Source organism: Thamnophis sirtalis, unplaced genomic scaffold, assembly GCF_051295495.1.
Source record: "Thamnophis sirtalis isolate CommonGarterSnake01/CBP01778 unplaced genomic scaffold, rThaSir2_p1.2 scaffold_8, whole genome shotgun sequence".
In the NCBI taxonomy this organism is placed as follows: Eukaryota; Metazoa; Chordata; class Lepidosauria; order Squamata; family Natricidae; genus Thamnophis; species Thamnophis sirtalis.
Genome location: NW_028261388.1, coordinates 64,597,702 through 64,624,956, shown reverse-complemented (window position 1 = coordinate 64,624,956; position 27,255 = coordinate 64,597,702). Strand labels below are relative to the sequence as shown.

General features: G+C 39.9%; 1 protein-coding gene across 6 annotated transcripts in view; it reads right to left on the bottom strand.

Annotated features, from left to right (window-relative positions):
* Positions 1–27,255, bottom strand: part of DMD (dystrophin) — a 1,286,665-nt gene that overhangs the window by 592,603 nt on the left and 666,807 nt on the right. For all 6 annotated transcript variants that reach the window (XM_087721810.1, XM_087721811.1, XM_087721815.1 and 3 more), the window contains exon 43: positions 26,925–27,066. In XM_087721810.1, the coding sequence (XP_087577936.1) occupies positions 26,925–27,066 (142 nt within the window). The remainder of the gene's footprint in view (positions 1–26,924; positions 27,067–27,255) is intronic.

Sequence of the window (27,255 nt, the reverse complement as noted above, 5' to 3'; positions counted from 1 at the left end):
CAACCGAGAAGGCTCTCCTCCGCGTAGTCGCCAGTCGGCACTGACTGGCGGATGGGATTCGGAGGAGGCCTACCCTGTGCGATCTGATGGGACGCAGGGAGGTAATTGGCAGAAGGCGGTCTCTCAGATAGCCAGTAGCAGCTGTCAATGCCAAAAGCAGCATGAGAAAACATCAAGAAAGTGCTAGCTAAAGTAGTGCAGACCTATAAGCAACAGGCAGACAAACACCGAACCCCACAACAGCCATTTCAAGTTGGGGAGAAGGTTTACCTCTTCACAAAATACTTAAGGTTAAAGCTCCCCAGCAAGAAGCTGGGACTTACATTCATGGGGACATTCCCCATAGTAAAGATTATCAATCCGGTCATGGTGCAATTGAAACTGCCCTGATTGCTGGGGAAAATACACCTGATATTCCACAGCAGCCTTTTGAAACCAATGGTCAGGTTGACCCTGAGACCACCATGCATGAGCCCCCAGATTTAGTGGTCATAGGGGGCCAAAGCTGATGAGGTGCAACGCATCCTTGACTCTAGGTGGCACAGGGGGCAACTCCAATACCTAATCAAGGGGAAGGGCTACCCTCTATCAGAGACATCCTGAGTAAAGAGCAGAAACATTCAAGATAATTGCCTCAGAGCCAGGTTCCATGAAAAGAACCCAACCAAGCCTGGGAGGAGGAGAAATCACACTTAAAAGATATACCTGTACTCAAATTGGTTTTGCTCTGCACAGGTTGCCTTCAGGAAGTAAGGGAGGCCGAATGCCAACTTCCAAAGCTTTCCTGACCTGCTCCTGAGTTGACATAGGCAGAGGGATGGGAAATCACACCTCATGGCTACACCGAGGAATTCACACCTCAGTCAAAACAAAACACATCCTAGCCAGCCAAAGTCAAGGCCATCTCCATCGAGGCCTACAATAGCCAGAGGGAGTGACTTCAATGACCCATGAAATTGCTTCACTGGTGACAGACCTTGGGGGGAGGGGGCAACAGGGTCAGAGGCAAGGTGCAAACTGGGTGAAGTCAGAGCTGGCGTGCCAACATGGCACTCCTAATAAATAACTGGATTTTATTTGCACAAAAGCTTGAGGGTCCTGATTTTATTAGGACATTGGTCAGAACCCTGACATTCCTTGGATGAAAAGTGGAAAACAAGTCAAGAATCTTGGGAAACTCTGAAAAATATGATCATAAAAGGCCATGCGAACACAGTACCACTTAAAAAGAAAAACAAGAAATCCAAGAAGAATTGGAATGGCTACACAAAGAGCTCTCTGATAAATTGAAAGACAAAAAGGACAAGTACAAAAAATGGAAAGAGGGACACACAACTAGGGCAGAATATCAGCTGATAGCCAGAATCTGCAAAGACGAAGGAAAGCAAAGGTTCAGACTCAGTGATGTGCGGTGAGCTTCATGGCCAGTGAGGCAAGCGTGAAAGCCCCGCTGAAGCCCCGGCACAGCTTTAAGATTTGTGGACTTCAACTCCCAGAATTCCTCCTCCAGTCATGTTGCGATGACGTCATCTGCATGGATCTGCTCCACTTCACTTTATTCACGGGGGGGGGGGAGGGAATAACTGCTGCTGTCTCCTCCTCCTCCTCCAACAGCACCACCACATTTGCTGCCTGGCGCTGCAGCCTTTTTTCCTGCTCCCGCTCCCTCCCACGGACTCATGGCTCCTCAAAAGCACGGAGGAAGAGGAGGGGGCAGGGTTAACATGGAGCCCAGCACAGGTGCTCCGAGTGAAGGGGGAGACGCCGCTGCCACGGGTGGGGGCACCGGTGGGACCTCAGCCACAGCGTCGGCCAGCAAATCTGGCTGTGCTGTTGGAGGAGGAGGTGGCAGCAGATATTCCAGTGGCAGCAGGGGCTTTGGGGCTTCACTTTAGATGCAGTGCCAAGCGGCTAAGACTGGCCACCCACAATGGACCTCCCTGGGCTTGCTTTGCTGAACATGGGGCGACTGAGGCTAGTTTGAGGCTAGTTTGAGCGGGCGCAGCCGGCGCAAACTACCGTCAGTCGCCCTGCACTCATCAAAACAAGTCTGGGGAAGTCCTTTGCAGGCGGCCAGTCTTAGCCGCCTGCAAAGGACTTCCCCACGCTTGCTTTGCTGAACACGGGGCGACTGATGGTAATGAGCAATGCAGCTGGTGCCTAGGAGGTCCTAGGAGACCTGCTGTGCCACGTAAGCTCCTGCTGCCGTCCCCGCACCCGTGCTAAGTAGATTTTCTGAGGCCCTTCAGCTTCTGGAGCCTGTGACCACCCCTTGTCCCCCAGGCTGGCTCAGCTGCCCAAGCAGCCTCGCATCGCCGCCCACCCGTCACCTCCAGTCCTCCCTTGCCCTCTCTGCCCACCGGGATGAAGCACATCAAGCATGTCCTGCTGAATGGCTGGCCCGGAAGGCATGCACTTTAAAGTGCATGCCGCCTCGGCCCGCCATAGAGCGAAACATGTCCTGGTTTGTGGCTGTGAGGTACGCTGGCACTTTAAAGTGCATGCCGCAACCCCGGCCATATAGCGGGGTGGCGGCATGCACTTTAAAGTGCCAGCATGCCTCCCAGCCACAAACCAGGAAACGTTTCGCTCTATGGCGGGCCGAAAAATGAAAAATGAAAATAAATGTGTCAGCCCGCGTGCCAGCAGAGGCGGGTAAAAAAACAACAACACACAAACACATAATAAAAACAAATTCCAATTACTTACATTACAAATAATTTTGAATTCCTCCCCCCTGCCCCCTCCCTCTGACCCACATACCTTCCAGCTGCATCAAAAATGCAAGATTTGGTCTAGCCAGGGCCAGGCAGGCTAGGATAGTTGCTGCTAGAGTCACCACGTGGATGACTCTGCTTAAATGTTTTTAAAAAGCCTCTAAACAAAGTGCCCTCTGCAGGAGGAGGCGAGAGAATCACGTGCCTCATTTGCATAAGGAATTTTTTGCTTTTTAACCCTTGCTTAACTCTTAAAAGGTGAAAAATTCCTTATGCAACGGAGGCTCATAGTTCTCTAGCCTCCCCCTACAGTTAGCACTAAGCAGACTCAGAGTCACTGTGACTTGGAGTCTGGCAGCAACTACCTTGGCCTTTTTAATTATTTTCAAAATTCTTTTCTTTTCCTCATGAGACTGATGAGGCCCCACCTCCCCTGCCTCCAGTGACTGCATGTCCCCCTTCAGAATGAAGGAAAGTAACAGGCTGCAGAAAGAAAGCAAAGGTTTTTAACTCATTTTTTGCTTTGGTCTTCATGCAAAATCAAACTATAGCCCAACCTACCAAAAACAAAACTGTAAAAGACAGAATTAGAAATAAAAGTTAAAATAAGCAAAAATGATGAGAGAACATCTGTCTAATCTTGATGAATATATATTACCAGGGCCTGCCAACACCTAGGAATGAGTAAAGTAATAACTAGCAGCCAGCACAGCCCAGGGTACCTGTGAGACCACCTACTGCCACCGGTAGCCTCCCATCGTCCAGTGCGATCCCACAGAGTTGGCCTCCTCAGGGTGCCGTCGGCCAGACAGTGTCGACTGGTGACCCCTAGGGGGAGAGCCTTCTCTGTGGGAGCGCCTTCCCTCTGAAATGAGCTGCCCCCGGAGCTTCGTATAATCCCCGACCTCTGGTCCTTCCGACGCGCCCTAAAAAGTTGGCTTTTCCAGCAAGCCAGCCTGGCCTGAACAAAACAAATCAAAGTATTGATTATTGTTAATTTTAATTTGAATTATTTAAAAAAAATGTGTCATTGTTAATTTTAATTGGGTTTGGGGATATCCTATTTAATTTCTTTTTAACTTTTGTAGTATGTGTTTCTTTTAATGTTGTACGCCACCCTGAGTCCTTGGGAGAAGGGCGGCATATAAATCGAAAAAACCTCAATCTCAACCTCACACCTTTTTAATTTTTAAAATAAATAAATAAATAAATGGAGAATAGAGAAAGTACAACTACTCTTTTCAAATTAGAATGGTCCTTATAATCAGACTTTTGTTGGCCATCAAAATGCAAAAAATAGAATATAATTACAAGTAATATAATTATTAACTTTGAAAGTATACTTAAGAACAAATTAAAGATAAAAGTTTTATACAAATTCCTTTAATTCTAAATTTATACAGATTTACTTTGTTTCTTAACACACTTAACCAAGTTCATTGGATGTCTCATTTATCAGAGAAGAAATAATTTAATCTATATCCTTTCACATTGGTTTATCATTAGAGCATGAATTGTAATTGATATACTATCTCTAGTAAATAGCTAAATCAAATGTCATTAAAACAGATTCGTCAAATTCACTAAAACAACTTCATTTATTTCACGAATGAGGTAACAATGAATATTTGTCATGTTAAAAGTGATAATATGAAACAAATATTACTTTTTAATTCAAATTTCAGTTCTTATTTAAAGTTTGCACATTTTCCAAATGTTTAGAAATCTTTTTAAATGTTTTTGTCTTCTTCATGGTATTCCCAATATTTTCCTCAAAGTTGATTGTGTAGTTTCTAAAACTTTTAAAAAAATGATTGTAGAACTTTTGCTCTTTACATTTTCATATTAGCCTTTTCTGCTTCTTACAAAGCTGCAAGTTAGTATTTTATAGTTAGTTAAAAACTAACAAAATTTTTAAATATAGTTTTATCATACTCTCATATTGTGCATTGTATTTTGTGAGATAAATATTTCCATACGTTTATGGGGCAGAGGAAAGTTTCACCATCAAACATATATTGTAGACATATCAATATAGATATAATTATTTGGAAGGCACAATATGCACTGATTATTCACCATGTTATAGTTAGTAAACAAATGTATGTTATATTAGTATACAACTGTAAACATTTTTATATATACATATACAGTTGTATACTAATGTTCAGAAATATGCTTTCTAGAGGAATGTTATCAAGCTTTGATTATTCAATATTTTTCAGAACTGAGAAAAAGGCTTTGGAAAGATTAAAATCATTACCACCCATACCACCATCATCAATTCTCTTCTGGTGGACAGTCCAAGACTTTGCCACCCGCAATGTTCCAGTGACACATTCTGATTGCATTATATTTAGTGCTTTCTTCTTGATCACTTAAATATTTTTCATACTATACTGCTAACAATTCATAAAAATAGATGATTCATAAACACAAACTACTGTATATAGATAATAATAAGTTGGTGCTACACAAAGTAACAGTGCACAACCCTTCATTCCTTTACCTGGTCTTGTGCTTTCTACTTACTTAGCCTCTAATATGATCAAATGAAAAAAGTTTGCAACCCTTCCTTTCATTACCTTGTTTTATACATTCCATTTTCTTAGTTTCTGATATCAAATGAACAAAATGTGGTTTGCAGGTGCTTTCCAAATTAGAAAATTAATCCAGATTGAATATAGTAATAAAACTATAGAATATAGTAATAAACATATTTGCCTGGCTTAGGTATTATATCAAACAGAACATCAACAAAAAGTTAGATGATAAAAAGCAAGCAAATATAGTATGTGAGATGGGTTGGATTGAGAGAGGAGTGAGTGGCCCAAAGTCTAGAACTCATGGTCTCTTGGTTGGTTCAAATGAATACTGGTTTATTGCATGCTACAAGAATCTGAATTACTAACACTGAATACAAATTGCAGTACATAAGCATCAAGGGAACTCAAGGTGGGCTGGACTTAGATGTCTTGTGAGCATGAAGAGACTCAGGACTGATGATGGACTTGACTCCTTCGTCAACCTCAGTCATCTCTTACATTATATACAAAAATCTGTATTAATATTCTAGACTAGTGATGGTGAACCTTTTTGGCTCATGTGTCAAAAGCAGGGGAGCGCAGGGGGGTTGTGCGCTGGCATGCCATACCCATAATGCAATGTGCATGACCCCAATGTGAATGCGTGCATGACCAGTATTCCCCCCATTTTTGGCATGCTTTTTTCACCCTCCCCAGGCTCCAGAGACTTTATAGGAGCCTGGGGAGGGCAAAAACAGCCTCCCCTGCCCTCTGGAGGACCTTTGGAGGCTTCAGGAGCTTCCCTGAAGCCTCTGGAGCACAAAAAACTGGCCTTATGGGCAAACTGGAACTTCGGAAACAGACTTCCGGTTTGCTTGTAGGGCCGGTTTTAGCTCTCTGGAGCCTTCAGGGAGCTTCCGGAGGCTTCCCTGAAGGCTCTGGAGGACAAAAAATGACCCTATGAGCAAACCGGAAGTCACTTCCAGTTTGTCCTTAGGGCCATTTTTAGTGGCCATTTTCTGGATGACTAAAAACGCCCCTACGAAAAAACCGGAGTGACTTCTGGTTTGCTCGTAGGGTTGTTTTTTGCCCTCCAGAGCCTTCCAGGAAGCCTCCGGAAGGCCTCTGAAGGCCCTAGAGGGCTAAAACCAGCCCTACAAGCAAACCGGAAGTCCATTCCCAAACTTCCGGTTTGTCCGTAGGGCTGGGTTTTTTGCGCTCTGGAGGGCCTCTGGGGGGCTGTTTTCGCGCTCCCTAGGCTCCTATAAAGCCTCTGGAGCCTGGGGAAGGCAAAAAATGGCCTCAAAAGAAGTGCCAAAGTCAGCTGGCCAGCGCGCTCGCGTGCCCTGACAAATGGCTCCGCATGCCACCTGTGGCATGCATGCCATAGTTTTGCCATCCCGGTTATAGACTAAATATAAAGGCTTTCAAATTTCTGCAAAACTACTTTGGAACTATATCAGGAATGAATTGAAATCCTGATATAGATAATCCGTGACATATGACCAGTGACCAGTCAGTTAATAACCATTCAAAATTACAGCAGGCCTGGGATGGTTGGTTTATAGTCCATAAAATATTTCCAGTCATTATAAAAGGTCATGCCCCACATACCCCCAGCATTGTGACTGCCTTTTGAGCATTTGGCAACTGGTTCACCTTTACAGCTGGTTGCAACAGCCCACAGTTATTTGACTTCTTTTTGCTGTTTTCCAGGAAATCACACTTATTTGGAAGAATGGGTTCATACTTAAAAAGTGTAGCATTCACTTAACAACCTCTGATTTGCTTAATGACTGCTACAAAAAACTTGTGTAACATGATTTACAACTGGAAATCTAGTCCCAATTGCAACTGTATGCTGAGAACTATATGTACATTAAATATAGTATGAATGCAGCTCAAGAGATACTGTAAAACATTATTCAGAGATACACCTGACTCTAAATTGTATCTGTGTATTTCAGTTCTGAAACTAATTTGATATTACCACATCTTCCTTTTTTTATTTTTTTTATTTTCATACAAATAACTACATGTATACCATTACATAACCAACACTATTTTGCATATTCAATATTATGCCAATTTGTCTTACCATCAACCCCCCAAAACTATCATTTGCTCTTTTGCTCTCCATACACCATATTTATATCCTATCCACCGCTTTCTTACCTCTTCCTCCTCTCTCCTCCTCCCTACCCCCTTTCTTCCCTCTGTCATCTTTCTCTTCTCTACTTCCCCTTCCTCTTTCTTTCTCCTTTCTCCTCTTTCCACTTCTTTTCTCTCGCTTCCTCTCCCCCCCTCTTCCCTCTCTCCTAACCCTCTCTTCCTCCTTTTGTCTCTCTTCTCTCTTCCATACTCACCATCTCATTTGCATGGTGTATTTCAGCATCTGAGTGGGCTCCATTTAATGTTGATGGTGTTAGTAATTTCATCCAATAAACATCTTTCATATTAATAATTTTAACATATATCCTCTTTTTTAAAAAAAAGTATACATATATAGCAATTATATTTTTAAACCCCCCTCCCCCAAGTTTTTTTTGGCAGAAGTGTGGACCTGGTAACAATTTCCAGCTATTCTCATCATAATATGGTATAGTTATACATCATTACATGCCCCAAGTTTTAATTCTCTTTATAATCTCAGTAATTTTTCCATTACAAGTATATTTCAGGTTCTCCCTCCATTTTTCCATATCTTTACTTAGCTTACATTAAATTATCTTTTAATTACAATCCTTGCTATTCAATGCTTATTACAATTCCATTAATCTGCTATATAACATGGCAAGCAATATGAACCTCACTTATATTAATCTTCTTAAAAGTTCTATATGAAGCCAGATTCCAACATCCACAACATCTTTCTTAAAGTCTGATGGAGAGGACTTCCACACAAAGAAAATAGAAAGTCCACCAGCTGATGTGATATTACTAAAATTGTCAGTTCTGATCATTTTTCCCCCTATAAGAGCTGTCATTTTCCTGACTGAAAATGTAATGGGTATACATTGCTCAGTTCTAGCTTTGATGACATTTTCTAGTGTTTAAAGGGATTTTTCTCCCTTTCAGAACTGTAAAAGGGTCTATTTCACTAACCTTCTAATTCATATTAATAGCTATGGATTTAGTGAGTGGCATAGAGCAAGAATAGATTTTAAAAATGAACAATTGCATCATGCAATAGATTTCCATGACAGAAAGAATAAAAACAAGCACAAAATATTTCTAGGATGACATCAGCTTTAAATCACAATATAGGGGTTTAGAACAAATGGAAAGGAATAGTTATTCAAAAAACAGATATGAAACATTCAGCTACAATTTAGATGCAATATTTTTAGTTACAGCATTCTACCTTAACAGTATCCAGACAATTAAAACAACAACACGTAAACATAATTTGCCAAAATAGTTTCCAAAATTATGCATTGATACTTTATTTACAATAGAAATACCACTGCCCCATCAATGTAACAATTTGTGTCTTATCCTCCTGGCTACATTACAACTATATCAGATTTAAACTACTGAATAACAGAGTTTATAATCTAAGATTTCAGACTTCTAAAATAAATACAAGGCTTGTAATAGAAAATAATAGGCAAATAACTGCTTCACAAAACCAAGGTAACAATGCATGAATTAAACAAAAAGTGAAACTATTTGTGTAAGACTATTTGTTGACACAATCTAGTTATTTACAGTTTTATAAATGGGCCACAGAAGAATATAAAGCTTTTACTGGCTGAGAATAATTAATGAATAAGAATAGAATTCTATTCTATTCTAATTATATTTTAAAGAGCCTGACATTGTCTTAATGATTAAGAAAAACTATTGTATGGCTACAGTAAATATCAATTTACATCTCAAAAGATTCTCTTGCTACTCCTTTTGATTTTGTAGTTACTGTAAGGAAAATGCACATATAGATTTGGGTTTTAAAAAAAAGCAAACAACGAGAGTAGCTTAGGTGTATTTAAAAACAGTTTTGGGAAAAGGTATTCATCACAACATGTATGTTAGTATGTTAGTAATGATGTTTAAAAGAAAATTGGGAACAAAAATATCAAGAAAAAAAGCAACAATGATTATATGTCAGCCAGCCACAGATAACTACAGAATTTAGTATGTTCTTTATTAAAAGCTGCTTCCCTACGAAACTTTTCAGAATACTTATATATAATACCATTAATGTTTATTCTTGATACTTATACAAAACCAAAAAGTGATGTTATTTTAAGTGATTCAAAATTATTAAAAAATGATAGCTACAGATTACATTTAAAAAATTACGAATTAAAGGACAGTATAAATTATTAGGGACATAGCACATTTGATCCTTCACTATCCTTAAAATTCAAATAAGTAATTGAAAAGCGTTAACATTAAGATTACTTCTACTCCCTGTGGTCCAATTTCCAATAACACATTAATGCAAAGTGTGGCTGATATGTAAAAGAATCAGCAAACGCCACTGCTTATTTAAAAAACATTCCTCAAAAATATTATTCATATTAAATTAAGATTAAAATTAAATTTCATTTGAAAAAAATACAAATTGCATACAGACCTAAATACAAAAGTTAATAAGAAGCTCTAACCTCAAAAATACTCTGAACCTACTAACCTGCAGTTCACTAAAAGAGTAAATAAATAGGCTAAGTGGAAAATGGGCTATTGCTGTTAAAATAAGAGTCTCCTTGAAGTATTACAAAAGAAGGGACTACAGGAAAAATAAGTATGAAATGAAATATTCTTCCCTAAGAGGATTCCACCAAACAGGATCCAAGGGTCTTCAAAGCACCTTGCAGACTGGAATTGCTGGCTTGTATGTTCCTCCCCACCTTCTTCTCCCTCTACAGTTAGATTTGCAATTAGATAGTACATAATAGATTTCAAACAGATCTTTGATCATTACACCAATTATTGTTAAAACCTACACTGTTCATTATAATCAAAACCTTTAATCTGGACCTTCAGATTTCAAATGCAAAAGCATCCCCTTTATTGCTCAGCGCTCTTGCATCAGAATGGGAAATGTAAAATACAGCTGAATGGCATTAAGCAGCCATTCTGAATGACTTTTCTCCCCCCCACACGCTCTCTTCCTTACCTTGCATCACGTCACATATATAATACCTGCTAAATGTCCAGAATTATTTTATTTCACAGCATCCGGCACAGCATCTGCACAATGCTTTACCATTGCTAGTGCAAAGAGAAAGAGCTGCTGGGATGCTGAATGGCACATCAGCCAACTTTGTATGTGTTGCAAAGGTTTTGTGCAAGATCTGGACTGAAACTCTTCTATGGTATGGATTGGATTCAACTGAAAATACAGATGGAGTCACAGGAAACAGCAGAAAACCTTCATATTTATAATAAAAAATAACTTCTAAAGATAGTTCTTTGTCTGACAACAGAGAAAGAATTATAATTTTATATACACCAAATTATAATAAGATGAAGGGAATAAAACTATTAAAAGAAAAAGAAGCATGGCACAAATATGATGTTTGTCTTAATCTCTGTGCAATTAAATTTGATATAACCCAGGGGTGGGTTCCAGCAGGCACTACTGCCGATTTGCTCATGTGTGCGCTTTGCATGCGTGCTTGATGCGCAGTGCAATTAAAATTGTTGTGTGCCTGTGCAGAACTGAAAAACAAGATGACCGTGCCCATGCCTGGGGAACCAGTTTGGGGGGTGTGGCAGGCCTGGGTCACTGCCAATTCCAGCAACCCAGGCCTCCAAACCACTATAGGTTTAGCTGAACCAGTCCAAACCGGTGGGAACCCACCATTGATATAAACAAAGTGTAGTTACTTTTTGTGTATCTTTATGTCTCTATTTTTAAAAGGCTATCCCTCAGATATTATAGTTGTAACCTAAAAACAACAGAAATGTTACACATCATGGTTCACCTTATACTCATACTGTATTTTAATTGAATTCAGATATAATTTATTATTTCACCTAACATGTTATAGCATTTTCATCTAGATGACTTAATTATTAAGTAGAAAGCCAATAAATCACGTTTTATAAAAATTAAATTGATATACCATTTTTATTTCCATGATATCAGAAAAAGTACTATACTAAAGCATTCCCAGGGCTTTAAGTATTCCTTCTATTTAAATATTTTATTTAAATTTCTTTTAAATATCTACCATTGTAACACTGTCTAGAATCACACTGAGTATCTCTTTAAAAAAATCCAGGAATTTCAGGAATATTGAAATGAAATGATCCATGGTTCTGATTTATGTACATGGAAGTTGAAAAATCAAAATATTTTCATAAAGCAGTATTCACTCCATTGTTGTTTCATTGACATGGAATGTAACTCGTTTTTTTTTCTTTACCACTATTGATTGGTATAATAATAACTTCAAGAAAGAAACTTTTGATAAGGGGAAAAACTAACTCTAAAAGACAGAAATAATAAGTCCGATGAAGAGTGTTAGTTGTTTAAAATAAAGCATCACACTGACACTTTATTTCATTAAAGGTGGTCCTGAGAAATAATTGCTTATGTTATGGAGTTTCATAGCGTATTATATTATTCCCATAGCAGGTATAGTATTGGACTGTGGATACCACAATATGTGTTGCATCCAGGTTTATTTAATCTTTCCATATAAATCAAATGGGACACCAGATGTTCTGATACAAATATTTGTAGAGACAGTAGTAAATGTCATGAACCATAACAGATTATAAAAAGCCTTATAAACTAAATATAAACTAAAACTCAGTGTATGAGGACCCAGATTGTTGGGGGCAATATGCTGACTCTAAAAAACCACTTAGAGAGGGCGGTAAAACACTGTGAAGCAGTACATAGGCCTAAGTGCAATTGCTATTGCCATCCAAATGAGAGATTCTATTTGTGATTGATTTATTTCTTTACTGAATGGCATTCTAAAGGAAATTATACTTTTCCAAAAAAACAAACTTAGCAATTTGGAGCAACTTTTAGGTTTAATATTTTCAGTAATTTGACAGACCAATCCCAATTATATGCAAAGACAGCCTAACTACCATGTCCAACATAAGCAATAGGGCTTATTTTTGAAAAAAACACAATATCAGGGTGATCAGCCTGAGTGGACATCTCCCGGCTCATACACAAGGGGTGACGAGCACACAGGGACCAATGGTGTCAGCAGCAGCTGCATTTCACTGGCCCCTTGGTCAGTGCACTCTGGGGCTGAATAGCCCACATAGTGCAGGTGAGTTGATTACCTGTCCAAGCAACACATGGAGACAGAGGCGCGGGGGGAGGCATGTGATCCAGATGGGCCATAGGAAAACCGAGACTCAGTGAGCCAGAGTGGGTGGGCAGCTGCAGAAGGCTCATCTTCACATAGTAGCACCAGCAGCAGATAGGGGCAGAGGCATGGGGAGAAGCTGAGAGACATGAAGATGAACTTCCTGCAGCTGCCAGTCCACTCTGTCCCACCATCTCTCAGCTTTCCTGTGGCCATTGCAGCACAACCAGGTCACCTGCCTCCCCCCACCATGCCTTTTCCTCCATCCACTGCTGGGACAGATAACCAACTCATATCTGCGCAGGCTGCAGCTGATTATTCCTGCAATATATTTATAAGTATGGCTGCTTTAAAAGAATGTAAAAACAAGTCATTTTTTAAAAAGGCCATATGGTTGTAAAGTTAGGCTAGGCTAGAAAACAAGAGACCATGACTATATGGACTATATATATATAGCACAGGTGGCACACAGAGCCTTCTCTGTGGGCACACGAGCTGTCGCCCAGCTCAGCTCCATCGTGCATGTGCATGTGCCTCCTGCTGGCTAGCTGATTTTCTGGTCTCTGGGAGACGCACATGCATGGGTGAGCAGAGGGGTCAAGTAGGCATGCACGGGGGTGGGGGCATCCTATTGGTAGGGTTCCTCTCCTAGCTTAAGTGAAGACTCTTGAAATGGAGTATTTCAAAAGAAACCTTTTATTAAGTAGAATGGAAACCATTAAGTTCAAAGCAATGTCTGAATCCCCTTACGCAATGCGAGTAGAATTAAAGCAGTAGAGACACCTCCCATTAGTTAGAATGCAGATTTTAGCCAATACACAAGTATGAAGATGTTTCCTTTACCAACTGCCCTGAGAACCGAATAAACATACATTCTTCTTCCATTAGACATTAAAGGGAATCGTCCCACATGGCCATCATAAACATTGCCCCAAAAGGTGACGGGATCTCAAGGCACTTCAGTGCCAGGAAATCAGTTGTAAAGTATCAGTTGTCACAGGTACTGCTAATAAATTGACTCCAAGACCCTCCTTCTCCAAACTGAATGGCAGTATCACTTTTAGGGATCTGACATGCTGCCTTTCTTACAAAAAGGAGAGAACCATATGTGAAAAGATAGAAACAGAAATTCCATCATAGTATTTTAACAAGGTTTGTCAGGGTATTGGAAGTGATTTTTTTTCCAGTAAGGTAGGGGCCCTAACATGGTGTTTAGCTAACCATTCATTTGGGATGAGGGTAGAGGCTTCCAAGCAACTAAGTATTGGGTTTTCCCCCTGTAGATCCTAGAGTCAAGGATTTCCTTCATTTCAAATTGTTGTTCACCTTCCATCATGATAGGAACAGGTGGTGTAGGTGCAGGTGCTCTGAGTGGTTAGATTACTTCTCGTTTGAGTAAACTAATGTGAAATACTGGGTGCACTTGCCTGAGTGTCTTTGGAAGGTGTAGTTCTACTGTTACTGGGTTGATGACTCTAGTGATAGGAAAAGGTCCAATGAAATTTGACCCTAATTTCTTTGATGGCTACAATGACTTCAGGAATTTTGAAGATAAGTATACTCTATCTCCAATGTGAAAGGTTTGGGTTCCACTCTTTTCTTGTCAGCTTGAATTTTAAAAGCTGCTCTAGCTTCCTCTAAAGCTAATCTAACTACTGCCCATGTGTTTCATAAAGTGTCTATCCACTCCTTAAGTGAGGGGATAGTGGGTTCTTCTGTGGGTTCAGGCATGGGGCTGAAATCCTGACCTGTTGCTACTCAAAATGGGTTAAACCAGTGCTTGACTGTACAGAGTTATTGAATGCTACTTCCACAAAAGGTAAAAGTTCAGCCCAGTTATCCTGTTGAAAATTAATAAAATATCTTAGATATTGTTCTAGGACCGAGTTAATTTTTTCAGTTTGCCTGTTAGTTTGGGCATGGTGTGACGAGATCAACCCCTGGGTGGTGCCAAGTAGATTTAAAATATACTTGGTTCGGTCCTGTCCCCCCTCCTGTTTAACATCTACATGAAGCCGCTGGGTGAGATCATTCGGCGGCACAGGATAAAATATCACCAGTATGCAGACGATACACAGTTGTATCTGTCTGCCCCGTGCCAACTCAGTGAAGCAGTTGACGTGATGTGTCAGTGCCTGGAGGCTGTCAGGGTCTGGATGGGGGTAAACAAACTTGCTCTCAATCCTGACAAGACTGAGTGGCTTGTGTTTTTCCCTCCCAATAATTGGCCATGTATTCCAACTCTCAGGCTGGGGGGTGAAATTATACGCCCCTCAGACAGGGTTCGCAATTTGGGAGTCCTCCTGGATCCACAGTTGACTTTAGATCACCATTTGTCAGCTGTGACCAGGGGGGCATTTGCCCAGGTTCGCCTGGTGCACCAATTGCGTCCCTACCTGAACTGGGAGGCTCTCACAATAGTCATTCACGCCCTTGTGACCTCAAGACTGGACTACTGCAACGCGCTCCACATGGGGCAGCCCTTGAAGAGTGTTCAGAGAGTTCAGCTTGTCCAGAATGCAGCCGCAAGAGCGATTGTGGGTGCGCCTCGGTACACCCACGTTACACCCATCCTTCGCAAGCTGCACTGGTTGCCTATTTGTCTCCGGATACGCTTCAAGGTGCTAGTCGTCACTTATAAAGCCCTACATAGTATTGGACCTGGGTACTTGAGAGACCACCTCCTGCCAATTACCTCCCAAAGATCCATTAGATCCCACAGACTAGGCCTCCTCCGAATTCCATCTGCCGGCCAATGCCGGCTGTCAACTACCCGAGGAGGGCCTTCTCTGTGGCTGCTCCGGCCCTCTGGATCTCCCCGTGGAGATTTGGATCCTCACCACCCTTCAGGCTTTCCGTAAAGCCGTTAAGACCTGGCTGTTCCAGCAGGCCTGGGACTGTTGAGTTCCATCCCCACTCGAACTGGTGTGCTTATTGAGACCTTTTAAATTGGTTTTGTATTGTTGTTGGTTTTTGTTGCCTTCCCTTTTGTATTGTCCCCCCCTTCCCTTCGGTTTTGTTAGCCGCCCTGAGTCCCTCGGGAATAGGGCGGCATACAAGTTGAATAAAACCTCAAACTTCAAACCTCAAAATGCCCTCCAAAATTTTGAGGTGAATTGGACCCCTCTGTCAGAGATGATTCTCTGTGGGGCTCCATGAAGACGATAAATGTGTATCAGGAATAACTTGGCTAGACTTTTGGCAGTTGCGACCATTTGGCTAGGTATAAAATATACCTGTTTTGAAAACAGGCCTGTTACAACCCAAATGACAGTATTCCCTGGACTTTCTGGCAGTTCTACAATAAAGTCCTTAGCAATCTCTCTCCAGGGTGCTGAAGGTTCAGCTACCTTCTGTAAGAGTCCTGGGATTTTCCCTTGATGTTTTTTAGCTGCCGCACAAATAGGGCAGTTAACTACATAGCTCTCTATGCTCTTTTTTTTTAGTAATGGCCACCAAAATTGTCTTTTAATTACGTGCAAAGTTTTCACAAAACCAAAGTGTCCAGTTAATTTGGAGTCATGGAACCTTGCCATTAAGCACAGTCTTTGGCTAGCTGGAACATACAACTTCACTCCAACCCAAGCTAAGGAAATGCCTCCAGGTTAAAAGTGCCCACTGAACTGCATAAGCTTCTTTCTCCCAAATGTCCCACCTTTGCTCAGTTTCATTCAATTTTTGGGATGTGTAAGTGCATGGTTGTAATTGGTCGTGCTGATTTTTCTGAAGCAGGACTGCTCCTATCGCCACATCACTGGCATCTGCTTGTATGACAAATGGTTTCTCTGTGTCTGAGTGCTTTAGAATTGGCTCTGCTGAAAACAGCCATTTAAGTTTTTCAAATGCATCTTGGCATTCCATTGTCCAGTTCAGAGGCTGCTTCAGTTTCAGGTTACCCTCCCCCTTCGTTTTTAAAAGCTTGGTGATTGGGAGAGCAATCTGGGCAAAAGCAGGGATAAACTGGCAGTAAAAGTTGGTGAATCCCAGGAAGCGTTGTAACTGTTTACTTGTTCTGGGTGGTTCCCAGTCATGCACCGCCTGCACTTTTGAAGGATCCACTTCTATGCCCTGGTGGGAGGGCAATAAAATGCCACCGTTGCTGGCAACTCACCACAGAGTGTCAGAGTGCTTGGCTCCAGCCCCAATAGCACAAACGTGTGCACCAACTGCCAGCGTGATAAAGAGAAGGCCCCAGAAGCCACCACAGAAGAATCATCTGGGCCAACAACCTCAGGAAGAGGATCCCCAATCTAAGGCGATGAAGAGTCCTACCAATGGGGAGGCCTTGGAGGAGGAAAATGCTGAAGACGACCTGAATCTGAAAGCTTCCTGGGGTTGACACCCAGTTGAAAGTTCATGATTTTGTCCCCACACCCCCAAGTCCATCCCATGGTCCAATCTTCCACTGCTATGCTGGCATTTCCACCCATCTGTTTCCAGTCAGGTGCAGAGGTGCGGAGACAAAGAATGACCTTGGGTTTCTAGAAAGGAATGTTTTATTTTTACAACACAATACTCCTTACTATTCCCCCTCCCAATTTCCCACTAATGGGATATAAGAAGACATGGTCTACATTCATCACTTCAAACCTGATCACTTCATGTTTATAGGCAAGCCTATGAAAGGACAAAGTACTCATTTGGGAAATACAAAATTGTAAACCATTTTTGGAATTTCTGTATAAACATAAGAGATCAGTAGTAGAGCTGAAATACATAACTCCATTTTGCCTCCTAGTACTGTTGGTTGCTTTGATTTTATTGAAATGTTAGAACAAAACCACTTGCTCAGATTTTAATAGGAGTAAAGATACAAAAACATACATTTAAAGATTTAGATGTGTCTAATCCTTTGAGCTGGATCTAAGAAATATCTTTAAAATGGATATTTAGATCTGTGAACATCTGGAAAACATATCTGCAAACTTCTAGAAACAAAGTTATAACTAGAAGCCAGCATGAGTTTGTTAAAAACAGATCATGCCACTTATGGGCATGTCAACATTTTCAACTTTCAATTTCCAAACATTAGGGGTGCTCAAAAGTTGCAACATTCCTTGTGTTGATTGTAAACATATTTTGGTTACTTTAATATAATTTAGATGTGCTTGGAAAATAACTACATAAATATCATAACTTTTCAGACCAGCAATTCCACAGCAAACAATTCAAACCCAGTCATTCCCCAGTACCATCAAAGAAGAACATTATTCTGGGTGCAATGAGCCAGGTGGAAGATATCTTTATCATTTCACTCCAGAGAAAAGCTCAAAAACATGAAAACCTACTCGTGTGATTGCAAATAATCTAATGTATTTCATGAAGAAGAAAGGCATTGATAAAAGCTTGAAAGCCATTGGAGAAAATTCTAGAAATGTTAATATTTGCTATTAAATACCTGGTGCCATGCACCCAGTAGCGGTCAAGCCAGAGCATCCATTCTGCTGGAGCTTATTGACTCAAAGGTGTATATGAGTCACCTTTCATGTGCTTAACTTTCACAGTAAAATTAATTGCTTGAACATCTTTCATGACTAGATAATATTCTTGGCTGAAATAACATAGATTATTTCTTAAATTTCAATAAAGGTTATATCAAATATGAGAGGATATTCAGCTTTGATATTTTGCAGCAGTTGTTATCTAAGTACATAAACAAGATAAAGGAAAGAAAAGTTGGTTCTGTTTAATTGTGTATGACATTCTTCTCATAGGAGTCTCATGGGCTCTTGCTTTTTTAGTAATGAGTAGATATATAATGAACAATAGTTCTGTGGTGGTTTAAAATAAATTATTTTCAAATTATTTTAGTTAATATAACTTAACTAAACTGTAAATTAACTAAATAATATAACTAAATATAATCTATGAAATTTTGTAATTTGTACTTTCTGAATTATAATTGAAATTTAATTTTAATACCATTTCCCTGTGTAAACGCATGGTTGTAATTGGTTTTCCTCATTTTTCTGAAGTAAGACGGCTCCTATCACCACATCGCTAGCATCTGCTTGTATGACGAATGGTTTCTCTGTGTCCGGGTGCTTTAGGATCGGTTCTGCTGAAAACAGCCTTTTAAGTTTTTCAAATGCTGCTTGGCATTCCATTGTCCAGTTCAAAGGCTGCTTTGCTTTCGGGTTTCCCTCCCACTTTGTTTTTAAGAGCTTGGTGATGGGGAGAGCAATTTGGGCGAAAGCGGGGATAAACTGCTGGTAAAAGTTTGCAAATCCCAGGAAGCTTTGCAACTGTTTGCGTGTTCTGGGTGGTTCCCAGTCAAGTACCGATTGCACTTTCGAAGGATCCATTTCTATGCCCTGGTGTGAAATGCGGTATCCTAAGTAGTCATTTTTTTCTTAGTGGAATTCGCATTTGGAGAGTTTAGCATAAAGTTTTGAAGAGTGAAGTTTGTTCAGAACCGCCCGGACTAGTTTTACATGTTCTGCCTTGGTCTCAGAATATAATAAAATGTCATCAATATAGACTATGCAGCCTTTATGTAGATGCTCCCGCAACACTTCGTTTATTAATAGCATAAATACTGCAGGGGCCCCTTGTAGCCCAAATGGTAGCACTTTGAATTGATAGCATCCAAGAGGGCTGTTAAATGCTGTTTTCCATTCATCTCCCTCCTTAATCCTGATACGGTAGCAACCCTCCCTTAAATCCAGCTTTGAAAAAATTCTCCCTTTGGCTAGGTGTGCTAGCATATCCTTCATGAGTGGGAGAAGATATACATTTGCCATACTGATTGAATTTAAATTTCTAAAATCAATACATAAACGTTTGGAGCCATCTTTTTTCTCTCTAAACAACACTGGCCAGCACCCTGCTTCACAACTTTAATGCGGTCACATTCTTTGCAGTCTGCGAGGGGGTGCTTGAACCGTTGTCGCAGGGCCATCATGAACCGATCAAAGTCCTGTAGTTCTGGTGCATCAGCATCACGTAAAGTCACCATCCATCTGGCAGCGGCTCCTTCCAGGGCTAGGGTGACCACTCGCACTCGGGCTCCTTGGGTTCGAAAATCACACCCATATTCTTGCATGTAGGTGAGCATGTGTGCCACTGAGGCAGCCGGGAGAAAACTGCCAAAATATGACCATATTACCTGAGTATATGAGCCCTCAGGCTCTAACTAGTTTTTGAATATCAATATAGACTTAATATGGATTTTTATTAAGTTGCAACAAACCTTACTGGAACAGTGTGGCAAGACACTGTAAAGGAGGGGCACAGGAAGCCAAGCGTGGGTGTAAGATAGAACAAGAGGTGAAACTGCCGATTGCTTAGGACATTATAGGAACTTCTCTTTTTGTATTTTTCCTATGTACTTCTCTGTTTGTAACATTCCAAAAAGAACTTCTCCTTTTTGAAATGTCATGTTTGTCTCACGTATGGAAACGCCTTGAGAATGCACAGTGTGGAACATGGCATAAAAGTAGCATCCTGGGCAGAGCCCAGGCAGTTCAGATTTTGGTGTGTGAACACACTGAACTCGATGCATCAATAAACCTGTTTCTCTTGCACCTTCGTGGTCTCACGTCCCATTTTTCTTGAGTATTGTGGTGAAAGCCTCAATCTGCTGCAACATTTCTGGCAACTCCGCCGGGATGTTGAGGGGTCTTGGGAAGGGTCTGGTGTCAGGCCTCGTCTTGTCAGAAGGAACTTCCCTGGCACCCTGGCACCAATGGACCAAATGATCCAAGGGACTTCCTGGTGACTGAGGGCCCCGGCAGCGGTGGAGGGCAGTTCCAAGAACCACCAGAGAAAGACCAGAGACCAGGAGACAAAAAGGTCCAGCTGGCTGAGAAGAAGAGACCCAAACAGGCAAGTATTGCTGGGGACCCAGAGCAGACCTGGACTCCTTGTTGAGCTGGAGGTGCGGCCTGATCCCCCGTCGCTTGAGGAAAGGTACCTGTGGGGGGGTGTTTAAGTGTATTTGCACGGTGAGGCTACTGTGGTTCCCTATGGCGACCGTGTCGATCCGGCATCCTGGGCCAGTAGCAAGTGCATGTGCCATCCGCAGTTCCCATCGAAGACCATGGTGATCTGGTTCCCTGGGTTGGATGAGTGAGTGCGTGTGGCATTCAAGTTCCTATCGGAGACCGTGGTGATCTGACTCCCTGGATCGGACATGTGATGGTTTCAACCCTTTTTTGTTGTGTCTGGTGCCCCGGGAGGAATATGGGTGGTGGTGGAAGTGCCCCCCTTGCCCCCATACAATATATGTTAAAAAAAACCTTTAAGGCAGGATATATGTCCCAGGACTATGGCATTGAGTGGAGCAGACATGATCTCAGAACATTTTGTGAGGGAGAATGCCCTACCTTCGGGGTTGAAAGGCCCGAAAAAGGCATCTCTGAACTTGTGGAATGAGCATAAAAAGCATAGGTTACTTAGGGCTCAAAACCTCAGAGAAGAAGGAACTTCAAAAGGCAAGAGGAAAGACATTTTTTTCCTTGTCAAGGCTCTTAGACAGAGTGGGAGGCCAGGGGACCTGCCGGAAGAATTGTCGAGGAGGTTGTTTGTGGGGATCAGTAGTTAGAGGCACAGATGCTGTTGTTAATCAGGTTGCTTCAGCCTGTCTCTGTTGTGACAAAACAACCCAAAGACAGGATGGAAACTTCCTTTGGAAGTCCTTCTACAGGGCTCCCAGGTGCTGTGTGGCAAATATATTTCTCCACAATTTCCCCAGAAATTGGGATTTAGAGATCTCTTGGTTTTGTGTGTACTAAAAGACCTTGTGCCAAGATTTGGGGTACCTTTCTGTAGGGCCTCAGATTCTAGCCACCATCAGATGAAGAGCCCCACCCAGATGCAAATGATGCGTTAATGAAAGTCTCCATACATCTTGATCTTTAAAAATATGCCAGAGCGGGCTGGGAAATCAAGATAGAAGAGTTTGGATCTTTAAAAATTAGACAGTGCCTGCTGGCAGATTCAAATTAGAAATGGAACACCCCAGGACAGAGACAGGTATTAACAATCTAGTGCTTAAGGAGATAGAACATCTGGCATAACTGAGCAAAAGTAAGAAATTTGGCAGGTAATAAGAAGAAAAAGCCTATTGAATGGGAAGACCTAGGTAATTGAACTTAATTAATTTGATGTAATGTCTGTTGAAATTCTTAAGTGTCTCTAAGCCTTTGTGCACCCTCAAGGTAGTTGAAACTAAGATGTCTCCAATCCAAAAGGACACAAGAAAAGTTTCATCCTTGTAGTTATTATGTGTTTAAATGATTTTACCTGCTCATTTTGTTCCTGAAGCATGTGAACCCATACTTCACATCTCAGGTGACACAAACTGTTTCCTCGGCTTTTGGAATTAAGTGGAAACTTCATGCTGTCTACCACTACAGAGTAGTGGTATTGAAAAATTTAATGATTTGATTTAACAACAAAACCAACTAATAGGAGACAATTATGAGGGGTTTTGGTTGTAGCACGGTATTATAGAATATGAATACCGAATTTTGCCCTTCTAGCCAAACCACGATCCACAAAAGAGACATAGATAAGAGAAAAGATACAAAAAGAAAAAAGAAAAAAGACAAAGAGAGTCTCAACGAAACATTTAGTTCCTGTGCTGTTTTAGCTTGCATGTTGGTCTTTGTTGATGTGTTTAAGTGTTTAAAAAGAGAAAGAGAGAGTGTGTCTCTGACATCAATGCCCTCCACCTGTGCAGCCTTAACATGAAGTGGTTGACACTGAAGGGGTAGGAGACCCAGGGAGACAAAAGGTGGAATCAGATATTGGATAGAATGAACAAACGGTCCCATTAGGTGGGGCTAGGAGGAAGGAAACCAAAAAGGTTACCGAAGGGACAGATCAAGTGGACCACAAACCTGGTCCAAGGGAGCAGTTGAGACAAAAACTCAGATTGCCCCTAAAGGAATTTTATTGCCAGAAGCTGAGGGGGAGCTACATAAGGTGTGGATATATGCTCCATTCTCAATGGCTGATTTATATAATTGGAAAAATCAAATTCCTGCTTATAAAGAAAATTCAGATGAGATGCATGTCCTTTTTGCATCAATTTTTCTGAACTCACCAGTCTGCTTGGGCTGACATACAAAGTCCGATGGAAATTTTATTAACCCCAGAGAAAAGAAGGGGGTGAAAAGGAACCCTTCATTTAGGGGCTGGAACAAAAAACAGGCATTTGAAATTTTAAAGTAAGCGTTGTCTCAACTTACCAACCTTGAGAAATCTTTTAATTTGTATGTGGAGTAATACAGCACTTGGAGTCCTGACTCCAGAAAAGGGAAGTGGCAAAACCCCGCAGCTTAGCAAAAGGGAGGTTACGCTAACGCTCATTGCCTTAAAATCCTGGCCGCAAACTGCTCTTCTGATCAATCTGCTGTAACACCACAAAGAATCCCATTTTTTTCGGGTTCTCATCAAATTTTACCCCCAGGGAAGGAGTTTTCCTTTCTAACTGCAGGTTTCGGGGTTGATTTGGAGTGGCCCCCAACCCATGTGCAAACTGGGGGGAGGGTTTTCTGGGTTCCTAGCTGTTGCTGCTGTGCCGTCAGCTTGATCAGCAGGGACCAGAGGGAGGTTAGTTCCCCTGGCGTTACCCCCGTTTGCCACCCTTCCAACGCTTCTCGGTTGCCGGTCTGGCTCCCCCCGGATGTTGAGATTTTCCAAAATTTCCATCACCAACTGAGTTACATGCCTCTTCAGAGGATCCTCTCTCAGCGCGGCTTCATTTGGCTCTTCTTGGTCAGAGGGGGCTTCTAACTCCAATTTCCACCCTGGTTTTCAGCTACCTCAGGTAAGAGTGACTCCCCTGGTCTTCCCTTCTCAGCTATCTTTCGTCCCGATTCCGATTGACCAACAGGGCTTTTTGGGGTCCTCCAAGCTCACTCCGTTCTCTCTGCCAGGATACAAGGAGCAGGTCTCTGGTTTTGGAGGGGCTTCCATCTCCCTCCAGCAGTCAGTTTCCCCTTGTTCACTGTTATGCTCAGATATGGTTTGCTGGGTCCTCTCGGTAGAGTACAAATGTTTCTCTCCTCGTTGACCACTTTGCAGAGAAATGCTGCTTTATGTAATGGCTCCTCTCCTAACTTGAGAAAGTAAAGATTCTTGAAACGGATTATTTCAAAAGGAACCTTTAATCAAGCAGGATGGAAACCATTAGAAGCAAAGCAGCATCTGGAAACTTTAGGCCATGCAAATGGGATTAAGCTGATAATCTGTCCAAATGCAGATTCTGACCAATACACAAGTATGAAGATGCTTCCTTAACTCTTCTGCCCTGGGAGTCAATAAAGCACACGTTCCCATGGCTATCTCTAGTTAGATATCAAAGTTATATATCCCACATGGCTACCATAAACATCCCTCCAAAGATGTTGGGACCTTCAGTCTCCCAGTGACAGGAAACCAATTTTAAAATTGTAAAACTCAGTTGTTTCAGATGTAGCTAATGATTTAACTCCGAGGCTCCCCTCCTCCCAATTGAATGGCAGTATCACTTTTAGGGATCTGACAAGTTTTATATTCTTATTGTTTCCTTATTAATGCAATATTAATTTTCTGTAACTTAAGAAATTAATCTTTCAGATTTTGTTACTTATATTCCACGGAAAATAGATCTGAATGTTTTCAAATTTTTAAAATTTTCAAATTCTTAGTATATTATTCATGCAGTAGTTTTATGATTTTGAGTTTATGATTTTGTAACCTGTTTGGATGTTTGATTCAATTATTTAACGTCTCACTGATTCATACTTTTCAAAGACTTTTAGCTATTAGCAAATTAATATAGTCGGTGGTGGGATTCAAAACTTCTTACTACTGGTTCTGTGGGCATGGTTTGGTGGAAGTGGCTTGGTGGGCATGGCAGGGAAAGGTTACTGCAAAATCCCCATTTCCTCCTGATCACCTGGGATTCAGGAAGCAGATAATAGGTGGGGGTGGGGTGAACTACTCAAACTTTCCACTACTGGTTCTCCAGAACTGGTCAGAATCTGCTGAATACCACCTCTAAATATAGTTATTACACCATCATAATTTTTCAATTATTAAAATATAGTATTCCAACTGGAATACCATAAACGTACAGCATAATTTTACTTATTAAAACATATAACTATAGCAACCAGGCTGAATTTACTAATATATTATCATATCAGTGAATTATTTTTTTCATTGTTTATTTTATTATTCTATTATTTTACTTCTGTTTTGCTTATACTCTTCATTTCCTTTTTATTGTTGAAAATTGATTACCTCTTGGCAAGATAAACAGCAAATAAATTTAAAAATAAACAAATAGTGTTATACTTCACAAACCTTAACTCAGATCCAAAGGAACACCTCTTAATAGGAGAAATTTTCTTTAGTAATTTTTTTTAATTTAATCAATATAATACCCTAAAGAGCACATATTTGGTTCAAAAAATCAATTTTGGTTCAGAAAAAAATGCTTGGCTTTTATTTTTAGCAATATCCATATTCTTAATCAGTATCTGAAAATATGCTGTTAATTTGATTCTGCCTCCTACTGTGTCAGAAATTTTATGTATAAAAATCACGTTAATACATAATGCATATATTGATGAGGAATAACTGAATTTCACCCCATAGCTTTCATGGTTCTGTTAAGATATTTTGGTATCCCATGAAGGCAATGTCTATAAGCCCATCATTTTGGCTACCAAAATAGACAACATTTCCATTTTTTTTTTAAAAAAAAATAGACATTAGAAATTCAATTAAAATGTTTTATTAACCAGCTTTAATTAAGCACATGATACATGCTCTCAGAATTCATAATTCAACTTTAGTACTTTTTTCTACCTAAAGGAAAAATGATAATGATTTTTAGAAATGCTTCTTTATGAACCTAAAAGGTACTAAAAATTGAGTTAAGAAATTCTCCTTCAGAAGAACTTATTCCGCTTTCTTTCCCCTGTATCTATATGTGCCTTAATTCTTCCTATGTTAAGTGATAAATAAACGATCTTGCAGTGAGTACCATTAGGTTGCAACAGGCATAGCAGGTTGCAAAACAGTGAAACTTGGAGAAAAATTATGTGAGCAGAAGTCCATTTGTGTAATGTTGGATTTAGTTCATTATGGAAAAGCATATTGATATATTTTGTGTCATTTTATATTGTAACATTAAAATACCAAATTTATGTTCTCCACATTTCTGTAACTTTTACCATGAAATCTAAAATATATTTGTCTAAAGAAATAAAACTTAAAATAGAAGAGTGTTGTCCTATAAATGTTTAAAGGAATATAAAAAATTATTTAAAAGAAGATAATAAATTCTAAATCATATTTCTTTCTAAAGGTTATAGAAGAATAACATAATACTACTGCTCAAATATATCAAACAATCTATAATACATTAACTATTATTATACTGACATCATTGGAAAAACACTTTAGAGAATTAAAGCACCAGCAATGTGTTTGAAAGTCAGAGCATATAAAATCAAGCATCTATAATTTGCCGAATTCATCTATTGATCATATAACCAAAAAGTTTTTATGAGTAATGCTAAGGATTATTTTCATCATTTGAATTTAATATATACAGTATACAGCTGTACAAAAAAAACCTGTAACTGATGGATGGTGAACTTTTTCTTTTTAACTAGGAGAAATTGACTACTATTTTATAACTTAAATACCCAGGAAATACAGTAGATACAATTGTTTTAGCCTCTTCCTTTTCCTTTGATAAATTGTGCGAGAGAGATTCAAGGAAGGACAGCCATTGCAAAAGGTCTATCCATTTGTGAAATCAAATGTAGTCAAAAACCTATCCATGAAAATGACGACAATTTATGCTTGATCTGTTTGATTGCTTCAATAATCTATAGCAGCAGCAACACAATGAGTAAAATTATTTAAAAATATAAGTTTGTGGTAATCACTGGAAAAAGAAAGTTGGTGTTTTATGAATTTTATTTAAAAAAACTGTACATTGTGAAAAATAACCAGTTTTACCACTCCTCCATACAATTTTTCATAGGAACATGATTTTCACATTCTTTTTTCTTGTTAGAATCGAGGAAAAATATGACAAATAAAGCAAAAAGATTTTGGAGCTGCAAATTTTGAATTAATGATGAAGCTAAATTGAAAACATATGCAACGTGCAATGCACACACAATCACTCCACCAATTCAATGTTAACTCTTATCTACATAGGCACATTTTCTCCAGAATGATCTACCCCAACCTATCTGTTCCACATATCTATATCTGTATCTATATTATCTTTATCTTTACATACATACATGCATGCATGCATACATACATGCATACATACATACATACATGCACACACATACGTTTATATCTATACACATTAAACAGTACATATATAGATATCAGCATTTGTACAATAAAAAAATACGCAATCATACCTGGATGCTTTTAGAAACATTTGGATCATCAGTTTCTACTCTTATTTTAGCTAAAGTTTGTTCTATTTCAGTTAGCCAGAGGTTAAAATTCTTCATATCATGATGGAAATTTCTCCATTTTTCCAATGATTTGTCAAATTTTCTGTAGAAAAAAGCAAATTCTATTAAGAAATTAGCATATTGCAAGCAACATTCCAAAAAATCAAAAAGTTATATTATTAGTAATAATAATAATAACCTCACTGTTACTTTAAAAATTGAAAAGAAATTAAAGAAAGTTTGTTAAATCTGGTGTTGGAAAATGATGTTGCAAAATTTAGAGATAAATGAA